The sequence below is a fragment of the Aptenodytes patagonicus genome, chromosome 25 (assembly GCF_965638725.1).
Source record: "Aptenodytes patagonicus chromosome 25, bAptPat1.pri.cur, whole genome shotgun sequence".
Lineage (NCBI taxonomy): Eukaryota > Metazoa > Chordata > Aves > Sphenisciformes > Spheniscidae > Aptenodytes > Aptenodytes patagonicus.
In genome coordinates, this window is record NC_134973.1 from 4,508,695 (window position 1) to 4,521,614 (window position 12,920).

At 47.1% G+C, this 12,920-nt stretch overlaps 1 protein-coding gene across 6 annotated transcripts in view; it reads left to right on the forward strand.

Moving 5' to 3' along the window:
* The first annotated feature begins 1,849 nt into the window (after positions 1 to 1,849).
* CRTC1 (CREB regulated transcription coactivator 1) overlaps positions 1,850 to 12,920 on the forward strand; it is a 43,233-nt gene continuing 32,162 nt past the window's right edge. For all 6 annotated transcript variants that reach the window (XM_076359375.1, XM_076359378.1, XM_076359379.1 and 3 more), the window contains exon 1: positions 1,850 to 1,996. In XM_076359375.1, coding sequence (XP_076215490.1) covers positions 1,871 to 1,996 — 126 coding nt within the window. In that variant the 5' untranslated portion in view covers positions 1,850 to 1,870. The remainder of the gene's footprint in view (positions 1,997 to 12,920) is intronic.

The window sequence follows — 12,920 nt, forward strand, 5'->3', positions numbered from 1 at the left end:
CTGACTGAACCAAGGCCACAAAGGTGATCAGTAGTGGAAGTGAGAGCAGAGTCTAATTCCTTTGATCTGCTAGTTCAACCGTGACAGGATTCGGTTCCTGGAGTGAGCACTGTTCAGGGGCAGAGCAATGCAGCGAAAAAAGGAGAGTGTCCACTTTATCTCTGTCGCTTTGTAAGAAAGAAATTGTAAAGGGCAACGTGTGGGTGTTGGGAAACAGCACTGTCAGGATTTATTACTGCCTAATGTGTGTGTCCTGCATATCACAATGCTTTGCACCCATCTGATGTTAACACAGCTGGAATCAATGGCTTAGCAGCCTAAGCTTGTGTTTCGAACCGGCTGTACTCCCTAGAACTACCCGCTCACATCCCAGCAGGATCATCTCTGCCTGTCATCCCGGCCCCGTGACAGATAACGCTGCGTCCCACACACATCGCCGGCTGTGTCGGCCAAGGTCCTGACTCCTCGGGGAGGGGGAACAAGTCTCTGGTGGTGTTGACGTAGAGTTGGGGTTCACCGGGAAGAAGTCTGTGTGTGCAGAACGCCACAGGAGAGGGAGAAGGGTGGAGCTGGATGCGCTCGCAGGAGTTTGGCAGTGAAGACGTGCTTGCGTGGGAAGACTGCACCGTTTTGTTCTGCGTAGTTCAGAACAGAGCTGCAGTAGCATCTTCTGCTTTGCTGTACAACACACCTCAATGGACCAGGAAAACGGAAGACTTTCCCCAATTCCTAAACCTTTGCCAGAAATAATGCCTTTACTTGGTATATTGGTACTAGATTTCCAACGTACAGGTAGTGCCCGTCTTGTAGCTTCGCTTATCTTGCAGGAAGAGACAGCAACCGCAGAGTAGGAACCCTTGCTTATCTTAAAAGACTTAGTAATGAATTTGTAGCTTGTTTTCCTCTCCCTGCTGCACACCCTGCTCCATCCGAGCACTGGCAGGTGGATGAATAGGAGCCGGGTATCTTTTTTCATCTCATGCCTCAACAGGGCCCAGCCTGATCTGCGCGAGGTGCTGGGACAGCTGGTTTGTTCAGGAAATTTTCCCCAACTCCATTTTCTGAAGGAGGGGGAAAAACCCCTCTGAAACAAGCCAACTAACCTCTCGGTAACTTCAGATGGAAAAAAAATGTAAAACTGACATTTTAAATTCGTTGGTTAAAAAATACCTGGCTTTTTAGAGGTTTGGGATTTACCTCCCGCTTCAGGGTACGGTCTTTGCTCTCTGAGTGCCCAGTGGGGACGCACGAACAGCCACTCCCCCCCGCTTTTTTTCTGCCTGGCATCACCCATTCAAGCCTGGCTCCACTGTGCCGTGGAGGCCACCGCAGACGACGCTAAGGACCCCCGCGAAGTTTCGGCGGGAAGCGCCCTCAGCCGCGACGCGCGGGGCCTGCCCGAAGGCGCCTGGCCCCGGCCGGGGCAGCACGGAGACGGGGATGCCCGCAGGCTCCGGATGAGGATGCTGCGGTCCCTAGCGAGCCGCTCCACACCCCCCCCCCCCCCCCCGGGAGAGGACGGCGAAAAGCGCCGGGGAGAGGGCGGGGGGCAGCGGCAGGAGCGGAGGGACGCCGGCCCCGCCGCCGCCTCAGGGCGCCCGGCCGGCAGCGCGCATGCGCGCCGCCCGCCCCCTCCCCACGCACGTCGACGGGGGAAGCCCTTCTGCTGCGCAGGCGCGTCGCCGGCCGCCTCCTCCCGCGCGCGCCGCCGGCGGCCCCGCGCATGCGCCCCTCCGCCCCCTCGCCGCCCCCTCCCGCCCCGCGCCGCCGCCGCGCAGGCGCCCTGCGGCCCCCCGCCCGCCCGCCCGGCCCGCCCGGCGCATGCGCCTCGCCCCCTCCGGCGCGGGGAGGGGGATGCGGACGGGGGAAGATGGCGGCCTCGAACAACCCGCGGAAATTCAGCGAGAAGATCGCGCTGCACAACCAGAAGCAGGCGGAGGAGACGGCGGCCTTCGAGGAGGTCATGAAGGACCTGAGCCTGACCCGCGCCCACCGGGTGAGCCGGCGCCGCCGCCCGCGCGCGCCCGCGCCCCCGCCGCTGCCCGGCGCGCGCGCCCCCGGCGGAGGCGGGCGGGGGGGGGGGGGGAGGGGCGGCGCCCCCCGCGGCGCCCCTCGGCCCGGGGGCAGCGGCGGCGGGCGGGGCGGCGGGCAGCGCCCCCTGGCGGGGGCGGGGGGCGCCCTCGGCGCGGGGCGGGGGGCCGCGCGCCGCCCCCCCCGCCGCCCCCCCCCCCCCCCCCCCCCGCGCTCCTTTCCCCGGCACCGGGCCCGGCCCGCGCCGCCCGGGGCCCGCAGCATCCTCCGTAGAGCGGCACCTGCCGCCAGGCGGGGCGGGCCGGGGCGGCGGGGGCAGGTGCGCTCCGCGGGGCCCCGGGGCAGGGCCTGGCCGGGGTGGAGTCCCCGGTCCCCCCGTCGGAGGGGAGGGTGGGGGCAGCCCCCTCACGGCTCCGCGGGAGCGGGCCCGGCTGGGCGGGGGCTCCTCTGTGCCGGGGCTGGGGCGGGGGCACCCCCTGTCTCCTGGGACGGGTCTGAGGGGGGGTCCCGGTTGCTCACTCCGGAACAGGCCCCGGTCTTGGGGGGGTGGGTGGGGTGTCCCGGTTCCTTCACCCGCCTCTGAGGCGGGGTCCCCGGTTCCTCACCCCGGGACAGGCCCGGCTCTGAGGGGAGGAGACCCGGTTCCTTCACCCGCCTCTGAGGGGGGGGTCCCGGTTCCTCACCCTGCATAGGCCCAGGTTGGGGCGGGGTCCCCGCCTTGCACCCGCCTGCCTCAGGAGCGCTTCCCTCGGGGCCCTGCGGAGCATCCCCTGCTCCTGCCCCAGGCTGCTGGCAGGTAAAGCCCCGGTTTCCCCGCCGCGGGGGCGTGCGGGCACGGAGCGCCCACGGGCGTGCAGAGACCCGGCGGGAGCTGCCGGACTTGGTGTCACTAATGTTGTTCCTGTTACACTCCAGTTGTCGTAGGCGCAAATTCCTGCACTTCCAAATCCTCCTTGGCTTCTGATGTCTCTGCAAAGCCCATCAGCAGAAATTACCGGCGTAACGAATGCGCTTTCCAAACATCAGATGCCTTTTCTGGTTGAGATGCAGGGATGTCAGAGCTGTTCTGTACGGTTCTTGTGTCACCTGCCTGTGCCAACGTTTTTGTTTTTCTTTTAACTGTTTAAAGAAAATTTACGATCTTTTTTTGTGGCCGAACCATCGCAGGAACGGGAACAAGAGAACATACAGTTGGATTTGCAGTAAAATGTTTCCTTTTATCCCCCTGTGTCAGGATAGGGTAAATATTTGTTTTGAATCGGTGCTGCTGCTGGTCAGATGTAAAAGAAAGGCATGTTGCTGCTGTCAGCTCCTGCTTGGGAGGGCGTGAGGCCGAAGCTTTGTTCATGCTCAACTATTTGTTGATGTTTCACAGAGGATGCTGTTAGAGTTACTGTTAGAGTTAGTCGAGAGCAGAGCGAGGACGATTTAGAGATGTTTGCAGTCGCTGGAGTCGTCCTCTTTCTTGCACCTCTGTCATGCCTGTGTAGCTCGATACCCCGGGGTTTTGCCTTTTGGTGGTCAGTCCTTGCTGCCACTCGAGAGCAGGGTATTCTTGAGAGAGTTCGTTCTTGAAATCTGCAATTACAGGTTGTCTTTCAATTAACTCTTACGTTTAGCATTCAACTTCCGCAAGATAAGTCAGAATCCTAATTCAGTTTCTCCCAAATCTGAGTGTTCCTAACCCAGGTTTTGCAGATGGAAACCCATCCTACTTTCAAGAACCTGGTGTTGAGAAAAGGACCCAAGATGAATAAGTTGTCTGAGGATTCTGGGTACTGAAGTGATGGAAACACTGACCAAATAGCTGAGTAAAATGTCTCCTTTGTAGACTTTTTCTTCTAAATTCCATGATTTCATCTGTGTTTAAAATGCAGTATGAAAGCAAAAAGGGGTTAAGCACAACTTTTCTGTTTGCTCTCATTTTCATTTGGCAACCAACACTTTGCTGTCAGTTTGAAAATGCGTTACTCAGTTTGTGGAAGCAGCCCAACATTTCTGTTGCCTTTTCATTCTTAGTAATTGTCTTTTTGCAATGTTTACCATCTTGTCTGTTTTATTGTTAGTTACTGGTCGTGGCAGAGGCAGAGAACTACTGTTCCACCATTTCTTGTGCGTACGCACGCTGTTTCTGAGCTTGCTTTCTGACTTGGTAATCTTCCACCTATTTATGCTGTTCAGTCCATCTGAGATTTTTAAGTTATGATACATCTTTCTTGCCTAGGACAAAACAGAGCATGATATTAACTCCTTCTTTCTCTATTGCGCTCACCGTTCAGTTGGAAGAAAAGAATTCCTTTTGAAAAATAAATTGCTTTGGTTTCAAAAGTGTTCCCCTATTCTCAGGAGCAACAAAGTCCTGTTTTCCAGCTGGCAAATTCAAGAATGCGTTTTAGCTTTTCTGGGAGACACAGACCTTGCGAAGAGTCGTGGAGGTGGGTGGCCGATAGAAGCACTGGAGCTGCTTAATTGTCTTGTGAGTGGGACCTTGGTGTTTATAATCCAGAGATTTCTGCGAGTCCCATAGTAACAAAGTGGGTGAGAAGAGGGGGAGGGTTTATTTTTTTCTGTGTGACATTGACTCCTGTATTTTGCTTGTGGTTCTGCTCCTTTCCTTTTTTTTTTTTTTATGCGAAGCGTGAAATTTTAGAGCCGCGCTGATTTCTGTGTTTTAAGGACGGGTTGTTTACTGGGGCCTACTCTCAATCTCTGTTGTAACACAGCCCAGTGATGCTTGCTGCGTTCCACGTATTTACTCATCCGAGGCTGTCGCTGCCCTTTAAAATTGTAATGAACAAAACATTAACAGACAGGGTAACACAGATAGCGCCGAGCTCTTCAGCGTATGGCTCTTCAAATGCTAGAGAATGTAAGATTTTAAAGAAAATCTGGGCATAGCTGGTGCCCTGCGTTTTACTTGTTCAGCTGGAAATGTTCTCAGGTTTCCAGGGTTGGTTTTTTAATATATATTGTTAAAGTCACTCAGTTTTGAGGGATTTCAGCCGGAGCTGTGTTTGAGCTCCCTCTTATGGACCTTGCAGTGTTACCTTGGAAAAAAAAAAAGACCCCCCCCACCCCCCTAACTCCAAAAACCTGCCAGCCGGTGCCGTCTCCCAGCCCCACCTGCCTGGAGAGCTGCGCTGATGTTGATGTTACTGGCGTGAAAAGAGGGAAGCAAAACCAGGTTAATGGCGATGTTTGGAAACGTTCTGCAAAATTCCAGCACTACGTACACGGCCTTTTCCTGCACGCAAAGCCCCCCGTGCAGGCAACTTGCAGAAGGTGTCTCGGTGAGCTACTACTCACAGCACTTCTCAAAAAGAGGATCTTTAGTAACGACCTGTACTCCTCAGTGACACAAAACTTACTTTCTGTGTTCCCAAGTACATAATTCAGTGCTTTGTCAATCCGTATGATGGTGCCGTGACAGGGTTTGCTTGCGTATTTTTAGGTGTTATCAAAAGTTGTGTGTGCCTGCGTTGCTTTTTCGAGTTCTTGAAAACTATGTGAAGTAAAAAGTCGGTGTTTATATTTTAAACCTGAGTATTTTTAATACGAAGATCCTGTTTTAGTTTAATTTTTTCAAGTGGAATATATTGTAATGGCATGGCTACCCATAGATGGCCATTTGACTGAAGTGAAATTAAATAAAAATCGAGGACAAACCCCATAGTTTGTATTCGTGTGTGTAAAACACATACACAGGCACACACCTCCCTGTAACAAAATTGGTACTTACGTATGGGACAGTCACTCATTTACTTGTTCCTCCTGGCTGCGGAAGAGATCAAAATGTCTCTTTGTACGTTCCCAGATCATCGTTCGATGTAGATAGTATGCAAAACGGTATTTAAAAGCTTAGTTAAATCAGGAATGCTAATCTGTGGTTTTAAAAATGAGAAACACTAATGATGATGATACAGTGTCGCAATGTTTCCTAATGTCTTCAGCGTGTTTTTATTAAATAATTTGATAAAAAAGAGATTCCTGACTGCGTAATGGTATTTTTGAATGTCTGAAAGATGGTAAAGAAATGCCTCAAAAGCAGGACTGAGCCCTCAAGCACGGAGGTTAACGCTTTCAGCTGGAAGTAGTTTTGTTCAAGCTAATAGCGTCGTGAGTTTCTCTCAAAACAGAAATGTTCATTTTTCAGGCTCTAGATGGTGTTTCTCTTCTTTGTAACGTTCCCAAATACAGGGTTTGGGCCCTATATTTGCACATTTCCAGGCCAAGAAATAGGCTGCTTAGGCTTCATCTGCGATCTTCCTCTAACTTCTCTGATGAAGCAGGACACAGAACCAAGCCAGTTGGTTTCTGTACCGCCGAATGCGCTCCCCACATCGCAGCATCTGCACCACCGGCTGTGGGCGTCGTCGTTCTTTTGACAAACACAGGCTGGGCGAGTAACTGCGTTGAACGTGCTGAAATAACGGTGCAGTGTCGTTAATTCTTTGAAAGAATTATTGTAAATCGGAGAGTGAAAATGCAGAGGTGAGCTACCCGCAGGGGCACAAAGAATCTCTGTTCTCGTGCAGCACTCGGCTTTCCTTAACTCGGCTGAGCTGTCCAAGGTAAACACGCGAGTCGGCTTCTGATATGCCATGCTGGGGAACTCGCATACTTCAGTTAGCAGTGTAATGTTTCTTCTGGTAAACCCAGTCAGGTTTTTTGTTGTGTTTTTTTTTTTTTTGCAAGGAGACAATGACTTTTTTTATCACTATTCCATCATTACCATGTGTTACAGCTGCTTGCTTCAGCTCTCGGACAAAGTCTTTTTCTGTGCAGTGACCAAGTCCGTCTGTTTTAATGATGTAGCAAAGCTATGAAGGATCTGTAGGCACGTGAAACTATGATTGTACGACCGCTATATTTCAATGTATTAATTGTAAGTCACAGGGTGAACATGTGGAACTTGGCTCAGAGTGCTGCGTTTCAAAGTTTTCTTTCGCTTCAGCGGCGGAGAGCATTTGCAGTAATTTGCATTTATAGAAGCTACTCATTTAGTAAGAAAATACGTTCTCAAGGTTATGTACAGTCAGCTCTTCCACCTCTTTGAGGGTGATTTGGGGTTTTCCCTCGAAGTGAGTTACCGAGCTGCAAAGCCGTTCTTGCAGAGGTGAGCTTTGCCTGTAGTTAAGATCCTGAAAAGCTTTAGGTCTGGCTACTGATTTTTCTTGGTCTTGTATTTACAAACTGAAGTATGTAGTTTTGATGACTTTGAGTTATAGTTGCAAATATAGGAGCTACAAACCTCCAGCAGAAGTTACAGACATGGCAAAAACATCAGTCAACAGGAGGAGTTGATGCTGTGTTAATCTAAATTATGTGCTGGCATCAGTAGAAGGGCAGAGGTAAACGAGCATTCTCTGTGTACGTAAAGCATTAAACCACAAAACGGTACAACAGGAATCGTTTCTTAGAGTAGTTTTCAAGAATATGTTGTACTGAAAAATTATTTTAGTAGCCATGTGGCCTAGACGCAAACTTTCTTCCGTACCTGTTAGATGAAACAGAAAAGAGCTGTTCTTTACACAGCGCAAAAAAAACAAACCTAAAGGAGGGGAGGAAACCCCTAAGCCCTGGAAAGGACATAATGTGATTGTGTAAGGACGCGGTGTTGAAAACCATTTTTAACTGTAGTTAGGTTTCTTAATCAGATGACTTTTTATTTTAATTTTTTTGTAATGTAAACGGCATTTTTATTTTTCTGACTGTCTTGCATTACCTGTGCGAATTTGGAAAAGACTTTTACTTTAAGCTGCCGTTCATCAAACCGCCACTTTTAGCACTAACCATTTGTGTTCAGTTTTATAATCAATTTATTGATGTTATTGATTTTAGCTAGGAAGCATTTACCATACCTTATTAAGATCAAGACCCCAATTCTTTGCTGAGGCAGCAGCATCGTGTACATTTAAGCTCGTGTAAGCCTTCACTCCTGTGGCTGCCCAGTGCCGTGTTAGTGCCAGCTCCGGCGTGGCCGTGCGGTGGACCGTATGAAATCAAATCGATGGGTTTGGGGTTTCTTTAAGGTGAGCTTTAGCCCCAGCAGTCTCCTGCTCTGACTAGATGTGTAAGTTGTTCTGTAAGAAATCATCGAGTATTTCTAGACACTCTCATTGTAGTGGTAATAAAATACTAATTTGGCAAAAAGCAGACATCTTCTCAAAAATGATCAATAGGGATTTAAACAAAATGTCTTAAAGGCTAAATATTTGTCTTTGGTTTCTATTATCTATCTCTGATTGCAAAGGAGCGTTTTCTTGGGCTGCATTATAGCGGTTTTGTCAATCTCCCCGACAGCATCGATCAGTCTCTAATGGTATGTTCCACGCCGGCATCAATATTTTTGTACCTAATGTAGGATCTGAAACTCAAGTATACTTCGGGGCACTTTTCAGCAAATGTAATACTGTGTCTTAAAAAACCAAAGAAAATAAGCTTTTCTTTTTTAAAATAACATTTCTGGTTGTGATGGCTGGAATTTTACCCTGGTGTTTTCGTAGATGTGCTGGAGTAGCTGTTGCTTTGTAGTCGAGGGTATATGGTAGCTGACAGGATTGGAGTAAGTGGGTGAAAAGAAGAAAACTGTCAAAATCTGGTAGATTTTTTTGTGAACATAAGCTTGCAGCAGTGTTCATTTTGTGACAGCGACCGGTCGTGACCTCAGTGCTGCTTCCCTTTTTTTTCTTTTGGTCTAAACTACTTGCATTCTGATAAACAGATGCGGTCCCAAAGGCTTTGGTCTAAACTTGAGGTGGTAGCCAAACCTGTGAGTCTTTATTAACTCATTAGCTAAGATCGGCGTATCTGATAGTGCATAGGAGTTAATATTTAAAACGTTGCTTTGAGTTGTTTTAAGTGGTTTGCGTAGCATGTTTAGTGCTGTGTAAGTGATATCCAGGAATAAGATTTCTGTCAAGATCTCCACTGGTACTTGTCAAGCCAAACGAGCATTGCAAAAGCGCGTATTTGTCAACCAGGGATGTTTTTGTATGATCTCATTGGTACTTTATAAATTATGAAGTTGTAACTGAGTGTTGATAATAGTCTTGTTTTGTAAATTATTTCTTGGGAACTGAGAATTCTTCCCCTTGTACCAGAACAATCCTTTGCAATAAATCAACAACACACACCCACAAAAAGTGGGTCTTAAATAATGAAGTAGAGGAGAATGAAATGATGCGTTCTGGCTTTAGGCTTCAGTGATAATTCTACAGCACTTCATGGTCCTTGTCTGAAAGTCTGTATTTTACGGGCAGATTTTCTCAATGTGTATTTTACTTTCTTGCTTGCTTGGTCTATCACTTCTCTTGACGACTGGGACAATATCCTCTGTCATATCCCTGCTGGGCTACTCGCTCATGTTTTTTAGTGTGGTTACTTATCACTACCTAATTGTAAGATGTGTTAATGGCAGACTGCAGTTCTGTTAGATGAATTTTCAATTAATTTTGATACCCAGCTATTACTATTTATGTTAGTAGTATTTTCCTTGGACGGCCGAGGTCTCAAAGGGGAGGGGATTTGAGCTGATTTTCCAAAATAGATGTATTTTCAGGCAGATGGTGATAGTTCTCAACTCAGAAAGCATATCAGTTATTTGTGACCTGCCTTTCTGTACATTGGTGCCTCTTTAGACCTGTTGTAGAATCATAGAATCACAGAATCATTGAGGTTGGAAAAGACCTCTAAGATCATCGAGTCCAACCGTCGACCCAACACCACCATGTCCACTAAACCATGTCCCTAAGTGCCTCATCTACTTGTCTGAGTAGCAGACGAGACAGAAGCAGCATCTCGTAGCGATGTGAAGCTGTGCCGAAGGTTTTTCTAGCTCTGGAGTCCTTAAGTGGTGTTTCGACATCCATAAACTGGATTAAGGGGAAAAAAAACCCTCAGCAGCAAAAGGGAAGACAGTGATTGTTTAATATACTGACTTCTCACCTTTTTCTTTCCTTGCAAAGTCTTATGTAGATTGTATTCGTGGCATCCATTCAGCAGCCACCAATTATTGGAGTGGTGTTACTGGGTTTCTCCTTGTTCTCTCTGTACGTGCAATGGACAAGGATTGTCCTTGTTGCAGTCTCTTGCTCGCAATTCCACAAGACCCGGTTCCCCCTCGCCACCTCTGTGGCATTTCTCCACTAGCGAGGGAAGAGCAAAAATAACATCTTAAACATTGCGCAAGTTTCCACCAGCCTACTCAGACTCAAATGTCTTATTGACCTTCTCATTGTAATTAGATTTTTCTCTTGTGCAATGAAATGATTACATTGTACGAGCCTTTTGCATTCGAAGAATTTTGACTCTAATGGCAGACATTTTTAATACCTAGAGGATTGTCTGATGCCTCGTCTTAAGAGCTACGAACAATTGCTTGAGCTGTAACAGGAGGGCTTAAGGTTGAGCTGCAGTGGGAGGAATTGTTGGAGGGAAGAACATGCTGCGAAGGCCATGGTGGTTTTGGGGACTGGTGAAGTGTTATCCTGGTATCGCGGACTGAAGGTCATCGTGAAACAGCTTTCTCGGCGTGTGAACCAACGTGAGCCTCGGCAGCAGCTAAATCGCGCGTTTATTCTGTACCAATAGGTTTTTAACTGAACCAGCTGCGCTTGTGGCTACTATCAGTGCAGAGTTAGGTGCTCTCCTGATCGCTAATGAACTCCAAAGAGTGCGAGCGTGCCCTGCTTGTCTCCTAATTTATGAAACTTGTAGGGTTACGTAACTGAATGTTCATTCTTTAGCTAAAAATAAAAAATGGAACATAAAAGCTATTTTTATCTTGCTTAATGAGGGCATCTCTGCTTTTATTTCATCTTTTCTGAGACATTTCAATAGGAGGAATGGGGATGGTTTAGGAACTTTTTTTAGCCTGGACACTCATTCTCTGTTGTTCTCTGAAGTGTTGTCTGTCAACTGGCAAACAGATATGTCAGCCTGCTCAGAATGAGTATTTTCTTTAAAAGTACGTTGTTAGCTAAGAATGATCATTAAAATAAATAGATTTTGAGCGCGTTGCGCTAGATTTAAATATAGCAAAAAGAATTCTTTGCCTTCTGGATATCAAATAATCAATGAGCTTCAAGTATGAGTCCTCTCTGATGTATTATATTGAATTATCAGCAACATACATGCCTTTCTCTTTTTGAAACCCTTTCAGAAAAGAAGGGTGGCATTTGCAGAACTGACACGGGATCTGGTTTGTTTTTAAAAGCAGTGCAAATCAGGTTTGGTTCATGTTGTAGCTTAGCTTGGCTCTCTGCCCGGTGATAGAGCAGAACTCTGAAGAATAGTCACTATTTTAAGTCTCTAGTTGTGCTGTATCCTGTTTTTACTTGCTACTCAGTTGTGACTGTTAAGTTTTAAACAGTAAACCTTTGTTCCCCAGAAATAGCAAAGTGTTTTTAAACACAGAGTGACAGCCTGTGTATTAAATTATTTATTATTTTTTATTATTATTACTTCATTTATTTATTCAAATTCTGCAAGGTGTGTTCTTACTGATTCTTTGCCCTCAAACCCCAAAACATCAAATAGCTCGTATTAGTTCGTTTTTTGGAGAAACTTAAATGCAGCTAATGCGAAAAGAAGTGCCACTGTGCAAAGTTCTGCTGGTGTAAAACAGAAATAAATAATTAAAAAAATAAATAAATTGCAGCATTAAATGCTGCTGCCTTCTTCCCTCTCCCCTCCCTCTTTCTCCGCAAAAGTTAAACATTCTGGTTTGTTCTCTTTGGGTTCACAAGAGAAAGGATTTTTGATCTGGAGTGTAATGCGGATTTGGGGTGGTTTATAAATAGTAAGTGTACGTTAGGGGGTGAGATCTTTTCGCTTTCGCATGAATTCTAGAAGACATCTGGGGGTAGAGGTCCGAGTATGTGCGTAACTTTTACAACCCCCTTTCCTCACAGTTTTATAGCTGAGGCAATCCGGGGAGTTGGTTGCAGCTCCTGAAGGAGAATCTGATGGTGCCTTGGAATTTGTAGATGACTCATAACAGGACAAAACAATCCAGTTAAGTGATTTGAGGTCTTAAATAACCTCTTCAACAGGAAGGTGAAGAAAACATCATGAACTCATGAGTAATAATTGGCTCTCTTGGAGTGCTAAAAGTGCAGTGATGGCTAGTTGGCAGGGATTCAGATGATTCCTGTTTAAGCTTTGCTGATCAATATATATCTCAGCTCTTATGAATGAAACGTCTTTGACTGGACTATAATGCTTTTAGCAAAGCAGTATTACAGTTACCAGTTGGGAGAAGTTTGTTTATAGTAGTGACACTTTGCACCGCAGCTGTGTGGGCTGGGGCTACGTCTAATCTTTTCGGGTTTGCTTTTTCTCCTGTTCTCTGCTCTTCGCTACGTGAATCAGCCAGGTGACAAAGACAGTTTTTTGATGAGGAAGAACCTACGGTAACGGCTGCGCCTCCTGAAACGGAGAGAAAGTGGTCTTTGCCTTTGAAGGTCTTTGCTTTATGGACGTGCTAGCGGCAAAAATTAAATGGTTTTAGATAGTCCCAAAAACAAACCGACAGGAATACCTTCCTCAAATGGCTAGCATTGTCATAGACACTAGAGATAAGAGCTTACTCCATCATCTCCTTTCTCCTTTTCAAAGCACGGAATCATTCAGGACTGCCTTAATTTTGTAGAGGCTTTTGTGCAGGTGTTCCGGTACATGCACACCCTTTGAGACCTCACAGTTTTCCTGGTAAGCAACTGGAATTGCAGCGTGTACATAATACTATCGGGTAACCTTTAAGCTTAATCAGGTTTATAAAATCTTAAGTTAGCTATCTTGCTGTTCCCTTTCCTCTGACTAGCAGATTTCATTACTCTATTGATGAAAAACCCTCCTTCTGATTCCCAATTTATTTTTCATTGGCA